Here is a 26,128-nt window from a genome sequence, read left to right as displayed (position 1 = left end):
TATATAGTGTATGATACTGATCCAAGTGTACTATACAAGTTTATGTATATCTAACATGTTCATCCCGGCTCTAATCATGTACTCTTTTTCTATACGATACTTCAATGGAGCGATTGCTGCTCAATAGTTTTCATCGTCTCCTTATGGCGTCTCGCTTTCGTCTCTTCCTCGAGCTGGTGATGAGACGTTTTTGGGCTAGCCGTGCCGTCCAGCGTACGATCTTGTCGCGCCTAGAGTCTGCAGTTAGCATCATTCCAGCGAGCTACTGGCTTGGGCTGTTACATTAAGAATACGGTAATGGCGAATACAAAGGGACACGCAATTTGCCAAAAGTATCTAAAAGTTCGATGGTTAGTAAGTCGCGGCCATTCATATTAGATATCTAATCACGTACGCATCGCTGTGCTTAATGCCATTGAAACTTTCGAAATTCATACCGAAATATCCCTAGCTTGCAGTCAGTAACAAATACAGTTTGGTACTCAAAGCAAGGTGAGTACGAACCGACAGGAAAGTGAGAGGGAGAAAGAAGCAAGACACGAGGGTCAACTGCTTCATGCTTTCGTTCTGATATGCACCTGGTTGTGGATAACACAGTCAGCCATACGAAGCATGATGAAATGCGAGGCAATGTATACCAATGGTGTTAAAGATAAGATCGATCATGTTGTCAGCCGCCCGTCTCATCTGGTCGTATCCTTCGACTATTGTAATGCAGTGGTCGAGCGCATCGCCCAAGTACGTATGACACATGGTACTGATAGAGACGCTGGAGCCACCTACACTTTTGAGATTCGGTGTAGCGACTCCTATATATGGCGCCGGGTCTGAGGAATTTGTGGGCCCAAAGTAATTCTTCAGTACACCCAGTCCGGGGGTACTGATAGGTTCAGAGCGATGATCTCGAAGCGCGTTGATGATGGTTACGATAGGTTGCATAGAATTTCGAAGGATTGAAATCTCGGATGTTAGGATATAGAGGTCCTTAGACTGATCGATATCAGGATCAGTCAAGACGTCAAGTTCCAGGTCGCCAATGGCATCTTGGTAAGCTGTGGTCACTGGGATTGCAAGGTCAATGATAGCATCCAGGATTGCTTGCACAAGCATGCTCGCATCACATGATTGACGCAATATAGTTTCAGGAGAAGTCAACCGTTTGACAATAGGTGATTCGATGTCGTCGGCACTTGTCTCGAAGAAGGATGTCACGGTGTTATCCGCGTGTAAGAATATCGATACCTGCTCTAAAGCGACTGATAGCCCCTTCGCCGCTAGCACAGCATGTCGCTCCATGAATTCGATGCGGTCTTCATTTGGTCCACCTCGATACCGCTGCATACTGCGAGCAGTTCGCCCAGCATTTGAGGCATCGTCGAACATAGTGGTGGATTCGGCTTTCTTCATAGAAGGACGAATATTTGCGCCTAAGTTGGGATCACTACTTGGGTCTCGCTTTCGTGATTTCAGCCTGAAAAGGTCTTTCAATGCCTCCGTAATGAGACTCAAGGTAGTCGCTCGCTTCAGAGACACACTCTTGCTGCTTGTTGCTGAGCCCCTTCGGTCGTTTTCCCATTGACCCTGGTCAGACTCTTCATCCGAGTCACTACTAGTTTCTTCATAGATTCGGACTAATTTCTGTAATGTGAGCACAATATATGCATGGTCCGAATACCAGTCAACTTTGGTACGATTTGTCGTGTTGATCAAGTCCTCGATGGCAAGCCTGTGTATGCCTTTCTGATTTCCCAGAACTCGAATTACATCCCAGCTGAGACCATTTACGTTGATCCATCTGCATTGCACCCAGGGCTCCCTCTCCCTGGCCAGAAACTGTTCCAAGGTATCGTTGTCAAGCTCATATTGTCGCATCTCATTCTGGGAGAAGTCCACGACAATGATCTCACACCTTGTGAATAGGTTACTTGGTACAGCAGTCGCCCAATCCGCATTGTAAGGCGGGAGCGGTTTGGTCGGGTCTATGCCAGGCTCCGTGCCCGGATGCCAGTTGGGATCATGAGTGACATTGTCAGGGTGGTATGAGCGCGCCGTATTTGACCTCCGTGCACGATTCCGAACCGTGTCATTTGACGGGCCCTTAGTCACCGTGGGGAATGACTCGAGGCCAGCTGGCTCCGCAGTAGTTGGCGGAGTTTGCGGATGCGCCTCAATATCATGAGAATTGGATGGCAGCTCTGTGGTTTCTGTACGTTCAAGTGAGATCCTACTCATCTTGACGAAAGGGGCCTGTGTATTTCAGCTGGAAGAAAAGAGAGAAAGGGAAAGAAAAGAAAGAAAGAACAAAAAACGGAGGCGGGAACATCAACGCAAAAGCGTAAATAGCCAGTCGCTGCAAGGAGAGTCGTACGTCTCTCAGATACGGAAGGAGCAGACAGTGGATTGAATAAACAGATTGCACTGCCAATGACATTAATTTCGTGTATATATAAGGTCAACATCGAACGATTATGGGCGCCCTCTCAGTATGTTGGATTGTGCGCAGGGTGAGGGGAAGAAGTCATGGCGAGGTGGATATTATGACGTTTGCAAAAGGAGTTGGTTCAATTGTCCACTAGGGACTGCGAAGCTTTCAAGGCTTGAACCTCAAGGGTATAGAAAACACTTGGCCCCGAGCGCTTACTCCTCGCTCTCAGTATAGAATGAAGGGATTTCAAGCAATTTCCAGAATCTCTAAGCTTTCCGTGAAATGTGGTTAAGCCGGGTTCATATCTTCAAGGGAAATTTAATGTTTTTTAGTCTCGCTGCGGGTGCCATCCACTCTTGGCATAACTTAAATTTGTGCCTAGACCCTGCAAATTCCCCGGATGGAGTATATACGAAGCAGGGGCTTGTTTTTCGAGGACAAGAGGTAGTTGCTATTACAGGTGAGGGGAGAAAAACGATCCAAAAAAATAGAGATAGAGATAGACCTCAACTCGGATAAGGTTAGATTTCGGCGCTATGACCCGTAGCTATACGAACAATTGTGGTTGGGGGAATTTCTACTAGAGTCTCCAGTTTATTAAGGAAGAAAAATAATATAAAATGAATTGTGAGAGCACAGAACGATAATCTCTGGAGTTAGAGAAGCAGAAATGAACCAATGCCGCTCATGCTCTCATAATTCATTGATGCCTCATGCAAGATATGTTGATAGGACAACCTTTGTCTGATTATTAAGTGTTTCGCGTAAGGCCGACGAACTGCCAACTATGTCCTAGCCTAGCGTCACTTCTTCTTAGTTATTATCTATAAGATACAATACTCTCCCAATGTGAATGTCATCGTCGTCAATCATTAACAGCTGAGCTTGGTATATGAGGACGTTTCCAATATACGTAGTACTATATCGTAATGTTCCATTCTGCGGGGCTGTTATGAATGGAGAAGAAATCTCTATATGACCAAGAATGTCGTCAGTCAAGTAAGAGACCTTCGGAAACTAAGAGGTTTCCTGGTCGTTGGGATAATACACCACGCTCAATAGCCATGTGCAACATATGCGTTCAACAGTCCGCACATCAATGCCGGGGGGATGGTTTCGGTATCATCCTACATGGCACAGAGCTGGCGTACGGAATTATCCATTACTCGGCACAGTTGTATCCTTCTTCTTCGTAACGAGCTTGAGTTGCAAAGGTACAAGATTTCTTTTGGAGCCTGGGGAGTCGTTCCGTGCAAGAGGTTTTCTGCACACGGGGCAGGTCCCTCGAGGACCTTTTGAAGAGGTATCTGCTCTTTGTTCTTCGCTGAATTTCAATGTATCGATGATACATTTGTGGCAGAAGAGGTGCCCTACGTGCACCAGTCAGCACAAAGAATCTCCCATTTCAAGTGTGATATTTACCGCATATTGTACTAGTGGCATCCTCCGGTGTATCCATACATACAGGACACTTATATGAGTTTAGTATTGATTGCCCCTTCGCTGGCTCAACGGATTGTTGGGCCCTAACAGCGTCCTCCCGTTGCTTCGCTAACACCTTCGCTAATGCTGGGGGACCCGCCGCCTCTGTTAAATCAATGGATTCAATGTCATCTTCGTGTTGATCCAGTGCAGATTGAGCATCTCTAGTTGCTACATTAGAGCTACTCAAACGACGACGTTTTCGTCCCTCGCCTCGGGTTTCTAAAGACTCAACATGGTCGGAGGGTCGTGGGCGACGAGGAGGGGACACTTGTATAGTATGAGAGCTGGAATGTAACGGAACGTGGTGTGAATAACTCCGATTCATGGCTCTAAAAGCGGTATCCAAGGATGTGGGAACAGAATACTGGAGTGTCGCGAATACGAGTCTTCTGCGGCTCGGGAAGTATCGTAAATCGGTAAAGCAGGCCTTTAAAGCTGAACAACCAGCTGATATGCAAGCTTAGATTTGATGAAAGTATTCCCAAACCTGAGACACAAATGAGACATATGTCAGGCGCAGGTGAGATAGGCTGTCTTAGACATAAGCACTGATAGTGGCGAGGATCTGCAGCCGGGATTTAGTTATCGGCGGTGTTGATTATCAATCACCTGATGATAACAAGCAAAGGAGCATCCTATCATGGCAGGCGGTGAAGCTGATACGGAATATAGTATATTCGTCCGCGTATCATCATGACGGCGATACCGCGATAGGAAAGAATGTACAAATCCTTGGGAACGCCAAAAAGAGGAAGCCCCTTCACATCAGTTTCGCGCAGCACCGGCTGCGAGCATCAGCGCATCAAGCCATGGGCTTATTTAAATCGATCTCCTACACGACCTAAGATGCTTTGGAGTCATTCTTGCACTCCCTATTCTAGGGGTGTTATACGTTCCTGCTCGCAAAAATTGCGCTCGCCACTCATCTCCACGCCACGGCCATTATCACTCGCGCGGTATTACTTTTCGCAGGTACCTACGCAGGAAGATGACTCAAAACCTAGACAGGGATCTCTTTCAGGTACTTTCGCATTGCTCCATGATTTGTGACCGATAAGCGCAGGTGCTGATTCCGCAGTTCCCTCCACGGCTAGGTTCAATGAGATCGGAGTCCAACAATTGAGCGACCATGTATTTTCACAAGTTTTTCCGGTCAAATCGGAACCGCCAAACCCAGAATTGGTTGCGTTGTCGAAAGAGCATCTCTCGAGGCATGACCTGCTCGGCAAATCTCAAGATGCCACGGAACCGGTAGCGTTCGATATGCCTCCTCTCCAGGGGCAGACGTTAGATGAGCATTTTTTCAAGTTAGGCATGGATGCGTCAGAGCCTTATCTTACATATGCTAAGGATTATATCCAAGTTAACTCTCCGAGCATTCCGCGCAATTGGATCAAACGCAGTGGTTGGACGAAATATTATAGTGACGGCTCTTCAGAGCCCGTGGATGCCCCGAATGAGTCAATGTTAACTTTCGATACGGAGGTGATGTGGAAAGAGCATTCCTTTGCTGTAATGGCTTGTGCTGTCAGTCCTACAGCCTGGTATGCGTGGCTGTCGCCCTGGCTGCTGGGGGAATCGGACAACCATATTCAGCTCATACCGTTGGGAGACATCTCACAGCCGCGCATTGTCGTGGGCCACAATATCGGCTATGATCGCGCCCGCGTATTGGAAGAGTACGATATGAAACAGACGCGTAATTTCTTTCTCGATACGATGTCGCTGCATGTAGCTGTGAATGGGATGTGTTCCCAACAGAGACCTACTTGGATGCGCCACAAGAAGAATAGGGACTTGAGGGACAAGATTGCGAATGAGAATAACTCTGTCGAGCTTGCAGCTCTTCTTGAAAGCAAAATGCTCAGCGACGAGGAAGAGGAACTATGGGTAGGACGGAGCTCTGTGAACTCCCTCCGCGACGTTGCCAAATTTCATTGTGATGTCACGATCGACAAGGCGCAACGAGATGATTTCGGCGAACTCTCAAGAGAAGGGATTCTAGAGAAAGTGGATGAGCTACTGGATTACTGTGCTGCAGATGTTGCCATCACCCATCGCGTTTATAAGAAGGTTTTCCCAAATTTCCTTAAAGTCTGTCCCCACCCAGTCAGTTTTGGGGCTCTCAGGCATCTTTCTTCGGTTATTTTGCCAGTCAATCAGACCTGGAAGGACTACATTACCAATGCCGAGGCAACCTACCACCAACGACTTGATGACGTGCAAAGAAAGTTAGTTGAACTATGTGACGAAGCCTTGAAGGTCAAGGACCAACCGGATGTGTATATGGAAGATCCCTGGCTACGACAGCTGGACTGGTCTGGCCAGGAGATCAAAATGGCCAAAGGAAAAAAGAAAGGAGATCCTCCTCGACCAGCTGCGAGGCAGAAGAAGCCGGGTATGCCAAAATGGTACAAAGATCTCTTTGCCACCAACACAGCCGATATCAATCTTACTGTGCGAAGTCGGACTGCGCCTATATTACTCAAGCTATCATGGGATGGATATCCACTAACTTGGTCCGATAAACACGGCTGGACGTTTAAGGTTCCACGAGATCAGGTCAAGAAATTTGAGAACCAGCCTGTAGTGCTCTGTGATATGACGGAAGAGAAAATAGCGGCATTACGGGACGACAGAAGACATGTCTACTTCAAACTTCCACACAAGGATGGACCGCAGGCCCGGTGTGTTAATCCGCTGGCCAAAGGATACATGCAGTATTTCGAACGTGGGACTCTCTCTTCTCAATATGCGCTGGCCAAGGAAGCTTTGGAGATGAATGCTTCTTGTTCATATTGGATCAGCGCTCGGGATCGAATCATGGGGCAGATGGTCGTCTACGAGGATGAGGTGCAAAAATCTCACTCGAGCAATGCAGAGAGCAGGACAGGATTTATCTTGCCTCAAGTAATACCAATGGGTACTATTACGCGACGAGCCGTCGAAAACACATGGCTTACTGCAAGCAACGCTAAGGAAAACCGTGTTGGATCTGAACTTAAAGCCATGATCAAGGCGCCACCCGGCTATGTCTTTGTTGGCGCAGATGTTGACTCACAGGAGCTCTGGATCGCGAGTCTTATCGGCGACGCGCAATTTCAGATTCACGGTGGTAATGCGATCGGTTTCATGACTTTGGAGGGATCCAAGGCAGCAGGAACCGATATGCACTCACGCACTGCCAAAATTCTAGGGATTTCGCGCAACGATGCCAAGGTTTTCAACTATGGCCGAATCTACGGCGCTGGCGTAAAATTTGCCGCTTCATTATTGCGTCAGTTCAACCCTTCCATGTCAGAAAAGCAAACCCAGGAAGTTGCGACCAAGCTGTATCAAGAGACGAAGGGTGCACGTACGACACGTCGCATTCTAAGTGATAGCCCCTTTTGGCGGGGAGGCACGGAATCTTTTGTCTTTAACAAGCTAGAGGAGTTTGCTGATCAAGAGAGACCGAGAACGCCTACATTGGGTGCCGGCATCACAGAGGCGTTAATGCGGCGTTTTATCAACCGAGGCAGCTTCATGACATCGCGGATCAACTGGGCAATTCAGTCATCTGGTGTTGATTATCTTCACCTCCTCATTATCGCCATGGACTACCTAATCCGGCGCTTCAACATCGCTGCTCGTCTAGCGATCACTGTCCATGATGAAATCCGATATCTTGTCAAAGATGAGGACAAATATCGCGCTGCTTTGGCTCTACAGGTAGCTAATGTCTGGACTCGAGCCATGTTCTCGCAGCAAGTTGGCATCAATGACCTCCCTCAGTCTTGCGCCTACTTCTCTGCAGTTGACATTGACCATGTTCTTCGGAAAGAAGTAGACATGGATTGCGTTACCCCTTCGCATCAACACAAGATCCCACATGGCGAAAGTCTAGATATCGTCCAACTTCTGGAGAAGAATGAGGCTGCTTGTCTAGACCCTTCGATCATCCCGAACTCCCCTCCCTCTCCTCAGAACTATACATACATACCACGAGAGTCCGTGATGTCCACTCTTCAGTCCACAGATAACCCTGCATTTATCAGAGCCCAGATCACCAAGGATGATAAGGAACTTCGGGAAATCATCAAAGAAGTTACTAAGGCCAAATCTGCTTCCGGACCGTCATCGAAGGCACGTTCTCAAAGTGATCGTGCTAAGTCTGCCAATTCCTGTACAGCACAGCCTCAGAAGGCCATTCTAGTCGACGTCGGGTCGGGTCTTTACAGTGACTTTCATGATCTTCCTCCGGGGAGCAGGCATCCCCAGGTCAACTTGAACCGACAAAACTGGAAATCCCGGCCATCTGCTCGGGCATAAATGCTTCGGCCCGATCATTTCGTCAACCACTTCCCTCTTTCCCTTATTTTATGTATATATAACCTGATCTATTCGGGTCTGGACATGATGCTTTCTTGTTATTTTTTGTCCCTTCTCTACTTTCTTGTATTCCTAGTTAGACCTGGTTGGGGAAGCATTGGGTGGCGTCTCATCTGGCTGTTTCGGGTGGTACGAAGTATCCATCTTACATTATGTGTTGTCTACGATAAGACATGTTGATTGTGATGCTATAATACTGTACATAATTTCTGGGAAAAAAAATACATATAATCAAGACAGTTAATACACTGTAGTAGTTCTCCCGCTCCATCCTCTACCAAAGAAAGATCTAATCAGACTTAATCTACAGAAAACAGAAGCCCACCACATATATTGCGCCATAAATTTACCCATATATCAAGGGAAAATTCATCTATCTCTTCCTCCCAGGATCTAATGTATTCCTTCGGCTTAAGCCATTCTTCTCCCCACCCCGAAGCATCGCATCACCCTTCTTACCAAGCACCACCTCAAGAGCCTGGACCAAAGCCGTGGCATCATACTTCATTCCAACAGGCGTCTCAGCACCACCCGCATCCGTCGTGACGATCTTCCTCCCGTAAAGACGAAGCGTCTCGATCCCCATCTCAGCGAGCCGTTCACGATCTACCTGTGGCGTCCCAGGACCCTCTAGGTGAAGAAGATGCGTGACATACGACGAATAAGGAAGACCCAGACCTGGAATCGACCTATGAGTACTAGTATTCGAGGCAGAAAGAGCCATGCGACCACGACTTTCCTCCCCGGCGCGAGTGATCGCCTCGACGAAGTTCACCGCCGTGAAAGGTTCAGACGGGGGGCCCGTTTCTCGGTCTAGGGACCCGTTCAGGATCAGAATCTTATGTCGAGCGGGACTCGTCACGATGGCCTGTCCCACGCCGCGCAGGATCAGAGACGGGATGAGAGACGTGTAGAGGGAGCCGATGCTGTAGATGATGGCCTGCGAATCACGGATGGCTTCGAGAACGCGGGGATTGGCCGGTGGTCGGATTTCCTGGCCGTAGGGGTTGATGTACCAGATGCGGGTGATGCGGGAGGGGAGATCCTCGTTTTCGGATTTGGAGAATTGGATGTTTTTGTTGCGCAGGGTGGGCAGCGAGCCTGGTGGGTGGTCGTCTTCGTAGGAGTGCGTGTCGGAGGTGTCGGTGTCTGTGAAGTCGTCGGCGCCGTCCGCGAGCAGTAGGCTTGGGCGTCTGGGGCGGGGCTGGAGGGCTGTTGCTTCGCTGGGGTGGGAGATGCTGTTCTGGCCGACGATGATGGAGCCGTTCGCGAGGGAGGCGGAGATGTGGTGGGAGAAGTTGGAGTTGATGGCTGGGATTACGCGGACGGTGTCGGATGGCACGCCGCAGATGCTACCAAGGAGGTAGATGGCGCTTTCGAAGCTGCCGCTGAATAGGCGGGCGCCGGTTAGGAAGAGATTGCCTACGCTGGCAGAGGTGAAGTCGAAGGTTGATGATGGGGCCGGGCACGCTTTAGGATCTCCAGGTTGAGAAGGTTGAAGAAAGAGCGTATGAGTTCTTTCTTTGCTGGCGTAATGGCTTGCCAGAGCGTCGATGTGCCATCTACGATGGAGAGCCATTCTGCGTGGGCGGTGGCTGCGTGCGCTGACAGTCGATGATTGAAGAGGGTCTTTATGGCACCCCGTTCGGAATTCGGGGGCGAGTCTGGAATCAGACGGACCAGTCTACCTGTGCTTGTTCGTTAGAACAGAGAATAACAAGAGTGGGTGAGTGCTTACTTCTCACGTCGCCAATTCCTGGACCCCCGAAGATGCGGATCAGCTCCGATGAGGAACCTCCGTTGTCACTGATGGGAATAATATAGCTCAATGGGCAGTTCTTGGTGTCGCGCACTGTGTCGAATACCTCGACTAGATTGTTGGCAGCACTGCCTCCCGAAAAGACTGCAATACCCCTGTTGGGGGTGGGAGTGGTCGACATACTTAGGAGCTTGGCAGCGACGATCAAACGGTGAAGCAGGAACTAGCGAAGTGGAGATATTAATGCCTTACGAGTAGGCAGGCACGATCACTTATATACTCAAAGTCTGGCCGTAATATCACGTTTCACATTTCAAGGTCACGGATATTATAAATATATCATTTCGCAACCTGGCCAGATGGCATTAGCCAAGACTCCGTAGGGTATGTAGTTCCTCAATTGAAGGGCAGAAGATAGAACATGCCAGTGTTGGAAGCGGTTGGAACTATATGATTGACTGCTCTGGGGCACGTGGTCATGAATTCTCAGGTACGAACTACAGTGGAGAAGAAGTAAGAGAAAGTGAGACGTCTGCCAGTCATGTAGGTTCTGGGAGAAAAAGTCACTGATAATGGAGCCGAGGCCATCATTGGATACCGTGCCCTAAGATGGATGTAACCTAGAATACTAGTCTTTTGGATTATGTACACGTTTAAGAAAGCATTTCTCAACAACTGGGTCCCATAACTCAGTCGGTTAGAGTGCTGAGCTAATAACTCAGAAGTCGAGAGTTCGAGCCTCTCTGGGACCATTCTTTTTCTTTTTGTGTCTGTTCTTTGCTACATCTACTCTGACATTCTCTCTGCCTCAAACAAACTTCTTCCCTTTCTTTTCTTTTTCCCATCCAAAAGGGAGCTGGCAGTAGTATCTCACTTTGTCTCTCCACTAGGCAGCTCTATCCATGGAGATGTTCAGGTTTTGCTCTCACATTAATTAGAATCAAATGTGCCATAGAGGATCGCTATATATATATGTACACGAAGCATGTAAAACTTTTAGTATGAATACTAATACGTAGGCTACTAGAAACGCAGCGTAACACCGAACCCCATAAGCCACATATATCGTTCATCCGTAACAAGCCAACAACACACAGCCGCACTATTAATTTGTATCATCGCATTAAGCATAGGCAGCCCAACCTAGGGAAGTTTGTTAGCACCTCGGGTACAACTGGTTTAGGGTAACGTTATACAGAACATACCACAATACAGGACGGCCAGATTCTTTTCATCGGTTGCTTGCTGGATCAGCTCATTTACAGTAGCCGTAACACTCAATGTCTTGCCCAACTTCTTTGCTACAACCGTCAACGCACGATCGGCCTCGCTTGGTTCATTGCTTGGCCGTTGGTCGGCAGCACCGGGCAGCATGGGAGGCCCGCCCCCGGCTTCGGGGGCGTCTTGCATCTTCATCATCCTCAAAGGAGACACAGTCCAGCTGTAAAGTGGATCGTAACGAAGCACGTCAAGGATAGTCATGATACTGTAGGACTCTCGTCGTAAGGTTTCAAGCGTGAACTCGCAACAGCGGCGGAAGACACCCTCGGTCTTGGTAATTCCCATTCCATCGACAAGGTCTCGTGTCAAACGGAATGGAACGACTTCGGGAACCGGAAGCACTCGGCCTTGTTCGAATGCAACCCCCAAGTCGATATGGACCACTTCGCCAGTCCTCTCGTCTAGCAAGATATTATGGCCATGGCGATCACCGAGACCGAGAACATGACCCAAGATTGAGATGGCAGCCGTGCTTCGAGTATACGAAAGCCTTTTGCTAAACCAGTCGTCTGGATTGTTAAACTTTTCCATGAAGAAGTATTTCATAACAGGATGGAAGTGTTCAGTAACCTGTCGGTATGTCCTAACGCGTTGCTCAAGTGATCGTGTCTGAACATCGCTGATGTGCTTGCGGCAAACGTTTGGTTTCATGTCCTTCGGATAGTATTTTTGATGTGCAGGCATCAGATAATCATGCAAAGGGATGGTGTGTGGCACGAATTCGATTATTCCCGCATTCGACGTAAGAGGCAAAACCTTGTATGTGCGAATTCCCAGATTCCGCTGCCGAGTAGCCTGATGGTCCTTAAGAAGATTGCTAACTTGTTCAAATACTTGTTCCATGATAGCGTCTTGCCGCAAATCATCATTCCCTCCTTTGAACTTCCGGTATTGTTAGCCTAACATTCGCTCCAGACGCCATATCAATCGATGCTCAATGCTTACCAACTGCTTGTACCGTAAACCATTACTTGCATAAGCCGAGACAATCTTTGGCGCACTGACGCCGGATGCGATAGTGAACTCAGGGTGGTACCTAACAAGCTTCGGCACATCACTATAATCGCAATCAACTCTGATTTCAATGTTCATTGTGGGTGGTGGTAGTTTCTGTGTTGCGGCATCCTGTTCGAGGCGTGCGCCAGTTTGGAGTTTCCGCAGCGGAACCCTGGCACCGCTCTTCAATTTTTCATCTGGCCTATCAATGGCAAATCGTACATAACTGATATTGGTGTTGTGAACAGCGACCCATGTCGGCCCAATATGCTTGTCGTTCTTTAGGCCTTCAACTAATCGTCCGGCTGCTCGATTGCGTGATAGCGCTGATTCATCCTTTCCTCCCTTGGACTTACTGCTCGCAAATATTTGATACATACCATGGAATGGGTGCTCAACACAAATGCGAGTAATCAGAGAGAAGAGCATCTTCTGGAACTCATCAGACACATCCAGCAGGCGCGAGGTTAACTGGTTCATCAAGGGGGCAAATTTTCGGCTTGGTACTTGACCGAGATGCTTGGAAACAGCCGCATTGGCGATATCACTGTCAGACTTGTCAAGCCACAGTGCACAGAAGCGGAGGACGTCATTGTTGTAAGTTTCGCTCTCTCTTAGGCAAAGGAGATAGTTCTCGAGACATTGTTGTAGGAAGGCTTCCCGACTTCGTCGCAGACGTTGGTATTCACGGTCATCAAGATCAAACCACTGCTTTGTCTTTGTTCGATGAAATTTCAGAGCCTCCCTCTCCCTTCCCTCAGCAGCCTTCATCATATCTTCCAATGCTTGCACTTCCTTCTCCTTACGGTTACGTAGTTGCTCAACTCGCGTAAAATCTTCCAAACCATCGGGGTTCTGTAATTGTTGGTCGCAGAATGTGGCAAATCCGTGATAAACTCTCCCGGCTTCTTCACCCCCCGAGCGGCCTTTTAGCTCCTTGACTGCGGCTAATAAATAGTCTTGGATGATAATCTCTGGTTTCTCGAGGCGTGCCTCAGCGACATGGTGGCCCTTACAAGCAATAAATTAGCCTGGAACGAGCAGAGTTTTGTATGAAAGGAGTTAATATAGAGAGCGCTTACCAAAGTCACGAGAAGTTCTGCACGGCTGATTGGTACCGCCTGTTTATGTAGGTCATTTTGATCCTTGAGATGGTGAAGCATTCGAATTGATACAGTCATTTCACCTTGATCCCATAAAACATTAGCTAGATCGAACTTGGCGGCCCCTTCAATGTTGATCCCTAGTGTAGAGCAGTGGTGTGCGAGCTTAGAGAGGCACACGGCCGATTTCAGAGAAGCTTGCTGGATGCCCTGGGCTCTTGTGATATGAAGTGATTGCCTAATGGCTTTGACCTCCAGAAGCTGTGCGTCATGATCGCTTATATTGGCCGAAGATCTTAAATAAGCCTTTCGGTTGATCGATGAGAAGAGGGCTTCATGTGAGTTTAATATCTCACCAATCTCATGAACACTACCTGAGTTAGACGTATGATTGTTTTGCAGAGTATCGGTTCCATACCTGGTGGTCTTCAGCCAAGAGTCCCTGGCAGCGATATCCTGCCACTCATTGTTTATTTCTTCCGTTGATCTGGCATCCAAAACGTCACTGACTTCAGTAATAATCCCAAGAACCCTCATTGCAGTTCGTAAAGACATAGCAGACTGGCTGGTGCTCGTAAGAGACTCCAAAGTTGTCAACAGACACTCGTTGATAGACTTAGAGGCATCGATCAGGCTCCCTGACGTGTTGAGACTTTGGAAAGCCCGGAAGACGGTTGCGGAAGGTGAAGGATTCAAGGGCGAGACGGGTATATCCCATTGTCGTAAATTTGTTGCGGCTTGCAGCATGCTATCAAATGAACTTGATCTGTCATTGAAACCCCACCCATACGCCGAGAATATGGAATTAGCAATTCCCTGTAGATTTGTCGAGTTGAGTGCCTTAAGAACACCATAGGCGTTTGGGTCTGCTGACATCTGTATCTCGCTATCATACTGTGCACTTTGGAAGAGGAGATTCTTAAACCCTGAGCTTTCATGTTGGAGCCTTTCCATAACTGAGTCCAGGGAGGGGCTTTGTTGGATTCCGTAAAAGGAATCAGGGTCATCTATGTCCTTGAATATGCCATGTAACATGTCCGAGGGAGCTTCGTATTTGGCCAGCGAGGAACGGCGAGAGCCAGAGATTACACGAGATGCATGTATCTCAAGGAAGAGGAGTGCTGTCTTCGGTAAACGGCACCTACTGGCAGCCAACGATGCCTCTGCGAAGTCTATCTCCAGCCATTCATTACGTTCGACTATTGTCGCCTCATTCGGTTTCGGCTGGTTTCGAAGATATAGAATGCAGTTGATTGCAAGCCGTGCATGTGAGATAGTAGTGTCATGAACATCACACAGAGCTTGTTTGAAAATTTGGGAAACCTCCTGTCTGATAACTGCTTCTCCTTGGAATTCTGCAAGCAGAACATCATGAAGCATGTATGGTAGGATTTGGACGGCTAATTCAGGGATAACATAGAGAATGTGGGTTAGTGACCCAACCACAGGATCTTCAGCAGCAGCTTTTGACAAGAATAACGCGATACTGCGAGCCCATTGAGATAAAGGGTTGCTTGTCTTCCAATTCAATTTGGGGTCATCTCCTTCTGTGTTTGAAGTAAGTATTGGTATGGGTGGGCACTGATAGGGGCTCCATGTGAAAGCTTTCATCAAGTAGAGAGGTACGACACTGATGCATTGTTCAAAATCCGGATACCTGGGAAGTTTACTTATGATGAGTTGCAATGTTCGCTCAACGAGTCCCACCTCCAGATGGCTGTTGTTCTGTAGCATGTTGCATAGTTCTTGAAGTATGCTAGCTTTAGAATAACAGTGGACATCTAAGTGCAAGTCGGGTAATTGAGATTCGAAAAGAGACAGATCTTGCTCCCTGAGTAGGGTGTCACTGACTTTGCCTGTAGTAGCAAAAGCACGTCCAATGACTTTCGCAGCCCATAGTCTGTATCCAGATCCGGTGCTAAAATTCTGTAGAGTTTGGTAGACGGCCACGATATTAGAAGTTGCGTCCCTGTCGGGCTCATTTAATTTGTGATAGTTTCCAAGCGGTTCCTCGGAGTCAGCACAGAGCAGCGCTATGACATGGTCGGAGACAGGCTTGCTCAAGAGGCTTCTTTGAGAGCCCCGATCATCAAGAATTTCGAGGATCACATCACGTTCATTCGTGTCATTTGAGTGTGACTTAACAGTGGAGGTGACCTTTGAAGACTTCACTACCCGGCGAAACGAGTGGCGTGTTTCTGCGTCCAAGGTGGATTCGTAAGTATTTAAATACTCCCCAAGCCACTGAAGAAACCTTTCAATATTCGCTATTACTGTTTTTGACTGACTCTGTTGAGCTGTATCGGCTGGGGGAGATGCCAAAAACCTTTTCAAGGACAGCAATGTGGAGACCGTGACTCCAGCCATGAGTCCGGGAGTCTCTGTCAGATAAGGCTGACCAGCTTCCAGAAGATACCAGAAGATTCCTAATGCATCTTCTGAGCAATATACATCCACAAGGAACGGTAGCATGGCGTGGAGGGCCATCTCGAATGGATAGTCTCTGAGCATAACAGATCCAGCCACGCAAAGTAGTACCCTGATCTTCCGGATTACAGAACAGGCGTGGAAAGAACCAAGTGCCGGGTGAATTGATTCCAAGAGGATTCGGCAAACATAAGAAGCTAGCGTAGGCGTCCAGATCGTCTCGAGTTCATATCCGCTGCGCTTACAGAGGAATTCTAACTCATCGATGAGATAGCGAGCCCTGAACGAGGGTTGCTGATTTGCAGGGAGAACGATTTTCGAAGCACTTTTACCGAGGATGCACCTTAGACAATCGAGAGCATCCTGGAATTTTGCACGTTTTGAGAGGGCTCTTTCGACCTGTTCATATTGGTCAAGGGACACGAAGAAAGCCGCTATTGTCTGTGGAAATTGCTGATCAATCAAATCCATGAAACGTTCAGCCCCTACCATCTTTCTCAGCCGTGTTTCAACTCCTTTAGGCTGGCTATCTTGCCCAGGAGGAGTACTGATATCTCGAGCGATGCTATAGGCCTCCGCCTTGTAAAAAGATGTGGCTAAAAGTTCAACGAAAGGCTTTCCCATGTGCTTCGACATTTCCATCTCCTCATCCTCCCGCGCACGCATGATAATTTGACCGACAAGTTCGTCTTGAACATCGCCTAACATGTCTTTGATACTTGCATATCCAAATATACTGAAAGGCATGGCTGTAATCGATTCCTGCTCAGTCCAGGTATAGAGGATCTGAGAAGAAAATAGCCGAAAGAGCGCTTTCGCATCTTTGAGCCCAAGCGTATTGGCGACACCACATATGCACTTCTCAGCATACTGAAGTGAATGAGGTACATGTGCTGGGGTCTCGAACATGTGGTAAATGCTTTTGCGGAGTAAGGTATGCCAACGTGAAGCTAATTGACCTAATATAAACAACCGAAGGGCGATGCCTTCTACCCAATCAAACTCTTTGGGAAGGTGTCTCAGCACGTCATTGAATATGGCATCATGATCGTTAAGTGAATAGTGGCCAAATAGCCGGGGAATCAGATTCCCAATATCAAATTTAACGGGTATGCTGCCTTTCTCCAAAATCTGCAGAAGGCTTGTTCGTGGAGATATGCTTGATTCACCGCTAGAGTATGAGGCGTTGGTATTGATGACACCCACGAGGAGTTCACTGAACGCAACGAGAACTGAAGGCGATGCCATGTCTTTTGCCAATAAAACGTCTCTGAGCCAAGTATAGATATCTGATGCCGAATCACTGAGATTATCGTCTTCCGAGTTGACCCATGCTTTGACAAAGCTATGCATCATATGGATACAAAGGGAGTGAGAGGCTTCACAGCGCTCCAATTCATAAGTCCGTAGGCATTTTTCAGCCAGGTCTTCAAGGATGTCGAGCAACGAAGTCCGGTCCATTTCAGAAATCGCACGGTAGACATGGGGCAAAAAGCTCCCCGCGGCTAAGATATCGACTTCGTCTAAATCGATCAAGTACTCAACCAGAGCCCTACTGGAAGGTTGATCACGGCTGGCCAAAAATGCGTGGGTTTTCTGTGAAATAGAGAGCTGAATGGTAATACACCGCTGGAAGGAGGAAAACTCCTGGAATAAGGGTAGCGCTTCTCTCTTGGACTTGATGATTGAGGTGACCTCCGCCAGCCGATCTTTTGAATTGAACAGAGTATCGTCCAAATCCATAGGCTCTCCGTTATGGGGAGCCAAATTCTCTCTCTGACATCTTCTATAGGCTTCTAAAAGGCTCCCTAATGGAAGTACAAGCCTGAGGAGAGCCTTCGAGACGGCTGATTCAGGATTGAATGAGAACTGTTCAGAATTAAGGAAAGGCGACAATACTACTAGACAACCTTGAACGAATTCAAGGTCGTGAGAGGCCAGGAAGGTGCATATAATCTCCCATAGGCGCTCGCTATTCTGCTGTAGGTTTTGGAGTTTTGATGCAGATTGGCGTGGCAGACATTCCGTGTAAAGAGCAACGAGAATACAGAAAGACGCAATAATCTGCACGATATCCACCGTTATATGATGTGATTTATCCTCATATAATGATTGAAAGGCTTGCAAGAACATTTCAGATTTTGCCTGCAAGAGATCCAGAACCATGTTGTCATTTGGATCTTGTCGTGAAAATATCTCCAAATGGATAGTATCATCAGTATCCCACATATCAAAATCCAATGTACCTTTGAGTTGAAAGAGGTAATTTAGCAGGTGTTTGCTCCTGTGAAGAAAATACCAGCCTTTGCCAATGGGACTGATTGCTCCCCTGAACTGAGGTTTGGGTGGGATATAATGCCGATTAGTGCAGGCTAAAAGCAGGTTTAAAAGGTCCAAGGGCCGGGCAAATGCAGCAAGTTGAGCTAGCTGTGTTCGATCAGTTGCTGTTCCTGGGGCATTATTAGCATAAAATATCACTACCATATCGTGGAAGCCGCTATAGTAACACACCAATAACCCAAACCTCTCGAAGCCAGGCGCATATCTGCTTTGAGGCATTTGGAAGGGATCCTGGATTTATCTGTGCAGTCATTCGAGTCGTGGTGGCCCATAAAGCCAACGATGCATCGGACACGGTAGATGGGCCGTTTAGATTGACAGATGTGAGCATCGAGTTCGTGGCCTCCGCGACTATCGAATACTCCAAAAGGTTGAATTCAAGAATGCTACTCAGGAGAATACAAGATGCCCTAGACGTAGCCTGGGAAGTTGAGGCACGGCATGTGAGCTCCCAAGCCTGTTGCCAAATTGCCCTTAATGAGGGAGAGTCTGCATTAGGACTCCCGGCAATGCTATAGTAAGCCTGGTCAGTGCGGCATGAAAAAGATTGCTGAGTGAACTTTACCTTGAAATAGTGATCATTGTCCAGGACGCTAATATGCCATTATCGTCGAGTATGTTTGGTATTAACCGGAGGAGTAGCGACGACTTTGAATCGTCACTAGCATGATGCCTGGGGAGAAGCGGAATCAATTGCAGAGCGCAGATTCTTCTGGCACCTGAGGATGAAGCGCAATCACGGTGAATTTCATCTACCATCGATGTGAGACGTTGCCTTTTGTTCAGCGTCTCACTTGACGTACGCGACGACGACAATCGCACAGTTATCTCTTCTGATAAATCCACAAGGTTAGCTATAGCCCAGATCACGGTCCAATTATGCTCTGATCTGCCAGATTCAAGACGGGGCCATATCAAGATCTTATCCACCGCCGCCGAAGTTTTCTGATGGAAAACCAACTCATCAACCTGTAGGATATCCTTTTCAGGACGCTTGATATACTCTGTGTACAGGGAATCCAAGAGGTTTTCAATAGAGCGGTTCAACAATTCCGATGGCTCCTGTCGAGTCGCTGCGGTCAAGAGGACAATGCAGAGCATGATGGTGACAAGCAGTTCATCTTTCAACCCTACGAGTTTGGTAGCCCACAGGTGACAAATTACGGGTATTAAGTCCAGCAGTATGCTCTGAACAAGCTCTGACTGGTCAGACAACACCCTCATGATGACCGAATTAATGCTATTGAATGCGCTTTGATGTCCACTTCCCGCGATATGCGACGACTTGACGTAACCCACTAGCCCATGAAGTATCTTTGCGGCGGGCTCTTGAACTGGAGCATTAACGCATGCCGTTAGCAGCTGAATACAGACTACGGCCTCGCTGATTGCACTCTTATCGCCTTTGGATTTCTCTCTCACAGTTAGTGTTGGCGTCGATATGGACGGTGTGGGAGTACCTCCAGCCCCCAGGAATTCATCCAAAGTGGACCGAGAGTCGCTCCCTGTATGCGAACGGTCATCTTCATAATCTTGGGTCTTCAAGATCTTTAGACAGAAATCCATAAGCTTCTGCCATTCACTGGCCCCCAGATGTTCAACATGTGGAGGATAATTTAGCAACGCAGTCAAGCATTTTGTATAATCCACACCGAGAAGCTCAAACAGATTACCTCCTGAGTCCTGCAAAGTTTCGGTTATATGATCAACAACTGCACGAACAGACTTGGCTCGCAAGTTATGCAGAAGGGCGTCAACAGTTAATCGCAGAACAGTTGCACAATTTGATAAGCGAGGAGCAGCCTTAGATTTCCCTTGTTTATACAGAGATTTCTCTGACGAGATGAATCGGAACAGTGACTCAAAAATTTTATGACAAGCTTTGTCATTCAGGGAACTCCTAGATGATATGTAGGGGTCAACAACAAGGACCACCATCAATCTAAAGAGTGATATTGATTTTCCACATACAGTTTTGAGTTTCGTTTATTTTGTTGGAGTATATGCTTCAAATCTTGCAGATGTTAGAAGGGTACGGTAGATCCTCCAAGTATAACCCACCAGCTAGACCATCGGAACGCTCTTTTTGCTTCTCGGATGACAGAAGCACCAGAGTCCTATCCAGAGTGATTTCCGCCATTGCGATGGTGCTGATAATGCAGAGTAGTACTTATACACATTTAACACTAATAAGGTCGAGCGTTTGATAACCATGTTCATATGAGACATTTCCTAAACTTTTGAGAACTCCATTATGCAACAAAAAACATGGCTAAGCCCTTAAACCCGCATGAAACGGGGGCGTTATGGGGAAATTGCCTGGAAGCTCCGGTGCGGCTGTTAGGAGACTCAAAGGAGCTTTGGTCTTGGCGCAAACAGAAGCTCCGCCGCTTTTACTTTTTCGGGTCGGAATTTTGATCGCGACCTCCGACCTTTTTTGGCCCGCAACAAACAGTTTATACTTCATTTCGACCTCCACAGCGCTTCTTGCAGAGCTAGGGAAAATCTCTGATCATGGGGGACAGAGACACTCTAGCGGGCCTTCGTGGCTTGTATCAAGATCTCTCATCCCTGACTGAGTCCTCCTTTGTGAACATCGACCGTCTCCGTGATGAGTTGGAGGCTCACATCGATGATTTCAGGAAGCTCCTTGACAGGCCACCAAAGAACAATTCCAGTCGCCAGGCTGTTCTTTCAGGTAAGCATTTATCTTCTATGTGCAATGGGAAATATAATCTTAGGTTGGAACCATGTTTACGTTACTCCGAATCCACTTAGGGAAGATCACCGTCGATGACCTTGAATATTCCATCAACGAGGAGTTCCAACAAGGCGCGTTACAGCTGGCCGATGCGCTGGGTATCGATGAACTGGAGGCAGCACACCTGTTTCTTGGCGCCCAGGACCATGCTCAGATGCTGGATAGAACTCCTCTTATCGCTGCGATCATGCGGTTTCACGAGCGTCGGCACTTCCTCCTCGAATCCCTGCGTCTTATCCTCCAAGAATCCTTCGAGGTCGAACGGGAAATGACCCAGGCTCTAATGCAGGACATGATAGCTTTCGTTGTCGAGATAAAGAATGGCCCTCTACGAAACGCGTCACTGTTTGCACGAAAATGCATGAAATCGATGGAAGATATTGAGAAGTGGCTTGTACTTGTTGCTGAACAGATTCAGAAGGCATCCATTGTTGGCCAAGCGGAAGATGCCGATATAATGGAGGCCATAGAGTATCAGCGCGCCAGCTTGCAGCAACAGCATGAATCGTTGGGTGCTATACTTTGCTACCTTTTTAAAGGCCCTTATACTAGCCCAGAGGATCTTCGGCTTCTGCTTGGGAACCTTCGGAAATTGGACCGGTTTGATGGGCTACTGGTGCATTATATCCCTTCTATAATTGCTGCTTTCGTTCAACATGGTTCTCCGGAAAGTTCCAATTCATACAAAGAGGCTCGAAGCTTGCACACAGCCGTTACGTCAACCAAAGATGGCCAATCCTGGGCCCTCCCTACTTTCCATTCTGCAGTAATTTCTCTCTGGCTTGCAGTATATGGTGGATGGGATTTTGATGGACCGTCCTCCCCCCTCCCCGGGGTCGATCTCGAGAAGGACGCTGAGGAGCGTACAAAGATGTTCATGACAGCGCTAGATGATGGAGGGCTGGACTTTATGCTGGCCGTCTGTTCTGGAGTGAACAATGAAGAATGGGCAGATCCAGCTCGGAGTGAATTAGTTTCATTGCTATTGAAGGAAAGCTCCTCAGCTATGCCCGAATCTGACACCTGCGCTACATACATGAAATGCTTACTGATGGACAACTTCGAGGTCTTTGTGGAGTCCTGCATCGCTAATATGCCGGATGCTGTTCGGATGTTGAAATCAGAAGAAGATTCGCAAAGATTGGATCAAATTACAGCGCTAAGAGATGGCCTAACTTCTAGTCTCCATCGAGGTTTAGTGGAAGCTCGGACGCACCTTGAATCTTTCCTCATGATAATGGCTTTTGCATTTGAGCAGCGACCGGACGCTGCACAGGAGTTCTGGGCCGATCCTGATGGAAATCTGTATGGCTTCCTTCAATGGGCCTCGAAGAGGCAAACTGTCCCTAGAGTTAGCGCATTCTGTGAATTACTATGCTCTATTTCGGGAAGCGAAGATAATGCCACTGCAGCTCATAGATTTCTCACTGAAGAGGACAAGTTCATGTCTGCTAAATTCAAGCGGTCGACTTCCATGAATTGGTCCCAGATGTTCGCTGAGTTAGAACTTTATGCTACAAAAGTGACCGAGAAGCCTCCTGCCTCGACATCTCAAACGATCCTACGATCCCGGAAGTCTGAACCAGCAGATATGAGTGAGCCAGAAAGTCCTGTCATGCTGACCTGTTACCTCCGGTTGATGGGACATCTATGTAGACAAAGTGTCGCGATACGGGACTGGATGCTTCATCATCCCTCGTTCAACGTTGTCAGCACATTGTTGACATTGTGCAGCGGGCCGATACCCACGCACTTGAGAGCCACAGTTTTCACCACCCTTGCAGCTTTGATGACTGAAAGAACACCTATCAATGGAAACGAAATGTGGCTTTCTATTGACCAGTGGATCTCAGGTGGATCTATGAGTGCTTCTGGAATGGGCAAGATCCCAGTAGTCTCAAACCCTCTTATTTGGCATGAGCAACAAGCGTTTCAAAAATTTGGCGAGAGCTTCGACCAAGCCAATGCTTTTGTGACCCTGATCAATTCCCTTGTGTCTCCAACATCTGATTCAGCTGAGTACCACCTCTCGCTGCCATTTCCTGAATCTTTGGGTTCGTCCTATCGCATGCCAGGTATCGAGCCTTACATAGACTTTATACTGGGCCATGCCTTGTCACGGAAAGTGCCAGATCTCAACGAACGCCAATCTCGGATGCTAACGTACAATTGCCTGGAATTTGTCGTGACATGCTTGAAGTCCTTCAATGAGAGTCTTGTCTCTGTTCTGAGCCAGCCCACTGTGCCATCCGATGCTAAAACGTCGTCATTGGTTACTTATGTCCGTCTACACCCCTTTGCGCGGGTAGCTGAATGGTTGTTCAACGAAGATGTAATCAAGACAATCTTCGCGACAGCTCACCAAGATATAGCCGAGGTTTCCAAAGCGGCATCCGACTCTATATTGGTCCTTTCTGTAGTCAGAAGCCTTGAGGTCATGGACCTGATCATGGACCTTCAGTCGACATATTTCAACATTGTTCGCCCTTTGATCAAGTCTCAAAGTGGTGGAAGCCGAACCAACGTAGCGAACTCATCGCTCTCTGCCTTTGAAGATAGCGTCCTAAACAACTTGTCAATTGTGCCAGCTTTGTGTCTTTATTGCAGCACGGCACATCAACAACTCACAATCACATCAATGGTGCTACTGGAGAAACTCTCTAGCTCCAGGAAGCTCAACAAGGTTTCATCACCTGGGTTGTCCAAGTGGCGGTCCTCGAATAAAATCGTCGAGGTCCTCAGTACGGAAGTAGAGGTGGACAGCGTGGCACGCCCACTTGTATCTCAAATGCAGCCTGAACTACGGGAACTTGATCATGGGTCGCAGTCTTCTGGTTACATCATTAGAGAAAGTTTATTGGCGCTGCTGAACAGCTGCCTTAGAATGATCACGGATCGGCCAACGATAGCTCATCTGCTTCTTGGATTTAGCAGCGTGGGAAATATGCTCGACATCTCCTCTGACGGACTTCTCGCCAACGGAATGTCCTTGCTACATGCGATCATCACATTCTTGCAAAGCTACCCAGATCAAGTTGATGGAAATATCCTGTCATGGATGGTGCACCTGAAGCGTATGGCCTTGGAGGTGTTAAAGCACTTATGGTCATCCAAAATCTCCTCCTACTTCACCCTTACTGAGATGCGTGCGAACCGTTTTCTGCAAAGTCTGCTCGCAAGCCAACCCATCATTGGACCAAACACCCCTTGGGATGGGTTCCCGATTATGACAGAAGAATTTTGGGTTTCAGATTCTGCTAGTGCTCTCGCAGAATTTCTGTTATACAGAAGTTATTTGTATGCTTATGCTACTACGGAGGTTCGTTCGGCTGCTAAGCTCCGTTCACCAACGCTGCAAACAGATATCATGTCGACGTTGTTTGGGAATTCGACCTCAGAGACAGGGGATGCGGTATTGAATCCTACGGTGTTTGACCTTTTCGATTTCGCGGATCTGGACATTGGACGTCAACTCCAAGCCCCCATGCTAGTCCTCTTAGATGGTATTATGCTGGATGCGTGCGCAAAAGAAGCGGATGGCTCACTCATCCTTTACAGTGAGGCAGAGCTGGAGGAGCTGATACAACTCAGGAAAGAGGAATTGCTTTCAAGCGGGCATTTACGCCCACAAGACGAGGAACAATTTCTTGCAGAAGCCGAAGGTTTGAAGATGTTCGTCCATGCGACAAACCAGTCAAGAAAGATCAATAACAATCGTTATCTGGCTCTCCGATCCTGGACAGAACTCATTACGACCATGCTCACTTGCTCCGAAATTGAAGGCGGACGAAAGTCGACATTCATACTACATACTATTCAGTTGATTCTTCCCAAGCTTGAAGCCGCTGTTGAAGAGGATCTCCCAGAGGCGACCGAGCTAGCACGCTTAGGTGAAGTTTTAGTTACCAAACTGGAATCAAGCCCAGCAAAAGCCAATTCTGCCCGGAGAAGTGGAGATGTCATTGATGAGAAGCTCCATCAACTCTTCCAGATCTGTGTTAGAGGTATCGCTCTGGCGACAGGAAATGTTAATCTCCGAGAAACTTTCTATAACATTTGCTCATCCTACATCGCCCGTATCATCCAGCCCGATACAGGACACGAGAGCATCAAACAACATAGCCACCAGGTTGTCAAGATGGCTGGCACCACACTGATTGAAGCGATATGCGATGATGCATATGCTGGCCAGGAGACATGTCGCGTGTCTGCTCTATTGTTCCTCAATCTGCTTGCAGCTCTCGATAAACAGGGAGATTCTGTATTGGCCGAGTCAATCTCTCAGTCAAATTATCTAAGTCTCTTCCTCGATGCCATTAGGACGTTGCCCATTGAACTAAAAAATGCCCAGGCAAATGGTATGTAGTCATGGAATCTACTGGCCATATCTACAGCTAATCAGGTCTAACTCAGATACACCTTTACTCTTATCCTATTATGAATCTCTGCTGTCTTTACTTCAGCAACTCTGCCAAACGAAGGCCGGCGCAACCCACGTCTTGACGACCGGTCTTTTCGAAGCAGTACGTGGTTCGCAGCTATTCGCTGCCGACCCAGATCTTGGCATCGGTCAGTAACAAGCCGTCCCTTGGTATAGTTAAACTGTCTAACTGTAGTAGATATTGATAACCCTGATGCCCTCCGGAGGTATTACGATCTACTGGATTCTGTCTTACGTGTTATTGTTTCCGCTGCGTTTTCCCGGGGCCTTCACAACGAGCAGATGATGGAACAGACTCGTGCGTTCCTTGCTGAGAATAGGCAAAGTATGGTCGGCATATTCAAACGCTTTGCCAAGATCGGTGGAGGGGGTGCTGCCGATCACCATGGCGCCCTGACCAACCTAACCAAATCATATATGGCACTAGTTGCTGCGACGGATTTCTTAGAGGTACGCACCTTCATACATGGTTTGCTTCGATGATTCATCTAACATTCGGCAGTTTGAGGATAATGAAGTGAGAGAGCTCACTCGACCGCAGTTATTCTCGTGAACAGGGACGATTGGCAAAGCGTCCAGGCACTTTTGGGGGGTGTAACTGGATTTATTGATGTAACGAAATGGTGTATATGGAAATGATTGCTATATTGTGCCTGCTGTCTTAATGTACAACCTTGGCATATCTCAAAGGGGGAATTCCTTTTTCCAATTTTTTTTTCTATAAAAAAATTGGACGTAA

At 47.7% G+C, this 26,128-nt stretch overlaps 5 protein-coding genes across 5 annotated transcripts; 2 read left to right on the top strand and 3 right to left on the bottom strand.

The window, feature by feature from the left end:
• Window positions 1–7: 7 nt before the first annotated feature.
• On the bottom strand, window positions 8–2,232 carry ANOM_007183 (putative CorA family metal ion transporter; the record flags this gene model as incomplete). Its single annotated transcript, XM_015552439.1, has 5 exons — window positions 8–230; window positions 283–336; window positions 395–447; window positions 505–578; window positions 639–2,232. 5 exons carry the CDS (start codon window positions 2,230–2,232, stop codon window positions 131–133), a joined length of 1,875 nt encoding a protein of 624 aa, XP_015406189.1. The 3' UTR covers window positions 8–130.
• A 2,941-nt stretch (window positions 2,233–5,173) lies between these two features.
• ANOM_007182 (DNA-directed DNA polymerase gamma MIP1) lies at window positions 5,174–8,221 on the top strand (the record flags this gene model as incomplete). The annotated part of the gene is made up of 1 exon (XM_015552438.1): window positions 5,174–8,221. One exon carries the CDS (start codon window positions 5,174–5,176, stop codon window positions 8,219–8,221), a length of 3,048 nt encoding a protein of 1,015 aa, XP_015406190.1.
• A 433-nt stretch (window positions 8,222–8,654) lies between these two features.
• Window positions 8,655–10,221, bottom strand: ANOM_007181 (uncharacterized protein; the record flags this gene model as incomplete). The annotated part of the gene is made up of 3 exons (XM_015552437.1): window positions 8,655–9,669; window positions 9,708–9,969; window positions 10,020–10,221. 3 exons carry the CDS (start codon window positions 10,219–10,221, stop codon window positions 8,655–8,657), a joined length of 1,479 nt encoding a protein of 492 aa, XP_015406191.1.
• A 942-nt stretch (window positions 10,222–11,163) lies between these two features.
• atmA (DNA-binding protein kinase TEL1) lies at window positions 11,164–20,327 on the bottom strand (the record flags this gene model as incomplete). The annotated part of the gene is made up of 9 exons (XM_015552436.1): window positions 11,164–11,183; window positions 11,246–12,203; window positions 12,267–13,328; window positions 13,400–13,790; window positions 13,839–18,297; window positions 18,359–18,699; window positions 18,753–20,087; window positions 20,159–20,201; window positions 20,249–20,327. 9 exons carry the CDS (start codon window positions 20,325–20,327, stop codon window positions 11,164–11,166), a joined length of 8,688 nt encoding a protein of 2,895 aa, XP_015406192.1.
• A 374-nt stretch (window positions 20,328–20,701) lies between these two features.
• On the top strand, window positions 20,702–26,078 carry ANOM_007179 (nuclear pore complex Nup192/Nup205 family protein; the record flags this gene model as incomplete). The annotated part of the gene is made up of 5 exons (XM_015552435.1): window positions 20,702–20,885; window positions 20,966–25,306; window positions 25,362–25,517; window positions 25,568–25,839; window positions 25,892–26,078. The coding sequence occupies 5 exons, from the start codon at window positions 20,702–20,704 to the stop codon at window positions 25,940–25,942; spliced, it is 5,004 nt and encodes a 1,667-aa protein (XP_015406180.1). The 3' UTR covers window positions 25,943–26,078.
• Window positions 26,079–26,128: the final 50 nt, after the last annotated feature.

Source organism: Aspergillus nomiae, assembly GCF_001204775.2.
Source record: "Aspergillus nomiae NRRL 13137 chromosome Unknown contig00165, whole genome shotgun sequence".
NCBI lineage: Eukaryota > Fungi > Ascomycota > Eurotiomycetes > Eurotiales > Aspergillaceae > Aspergillus > Aspergillus nomiae.
This window is presented reverse-complemented; position numbering and strand designations above follow the sequence as displayed.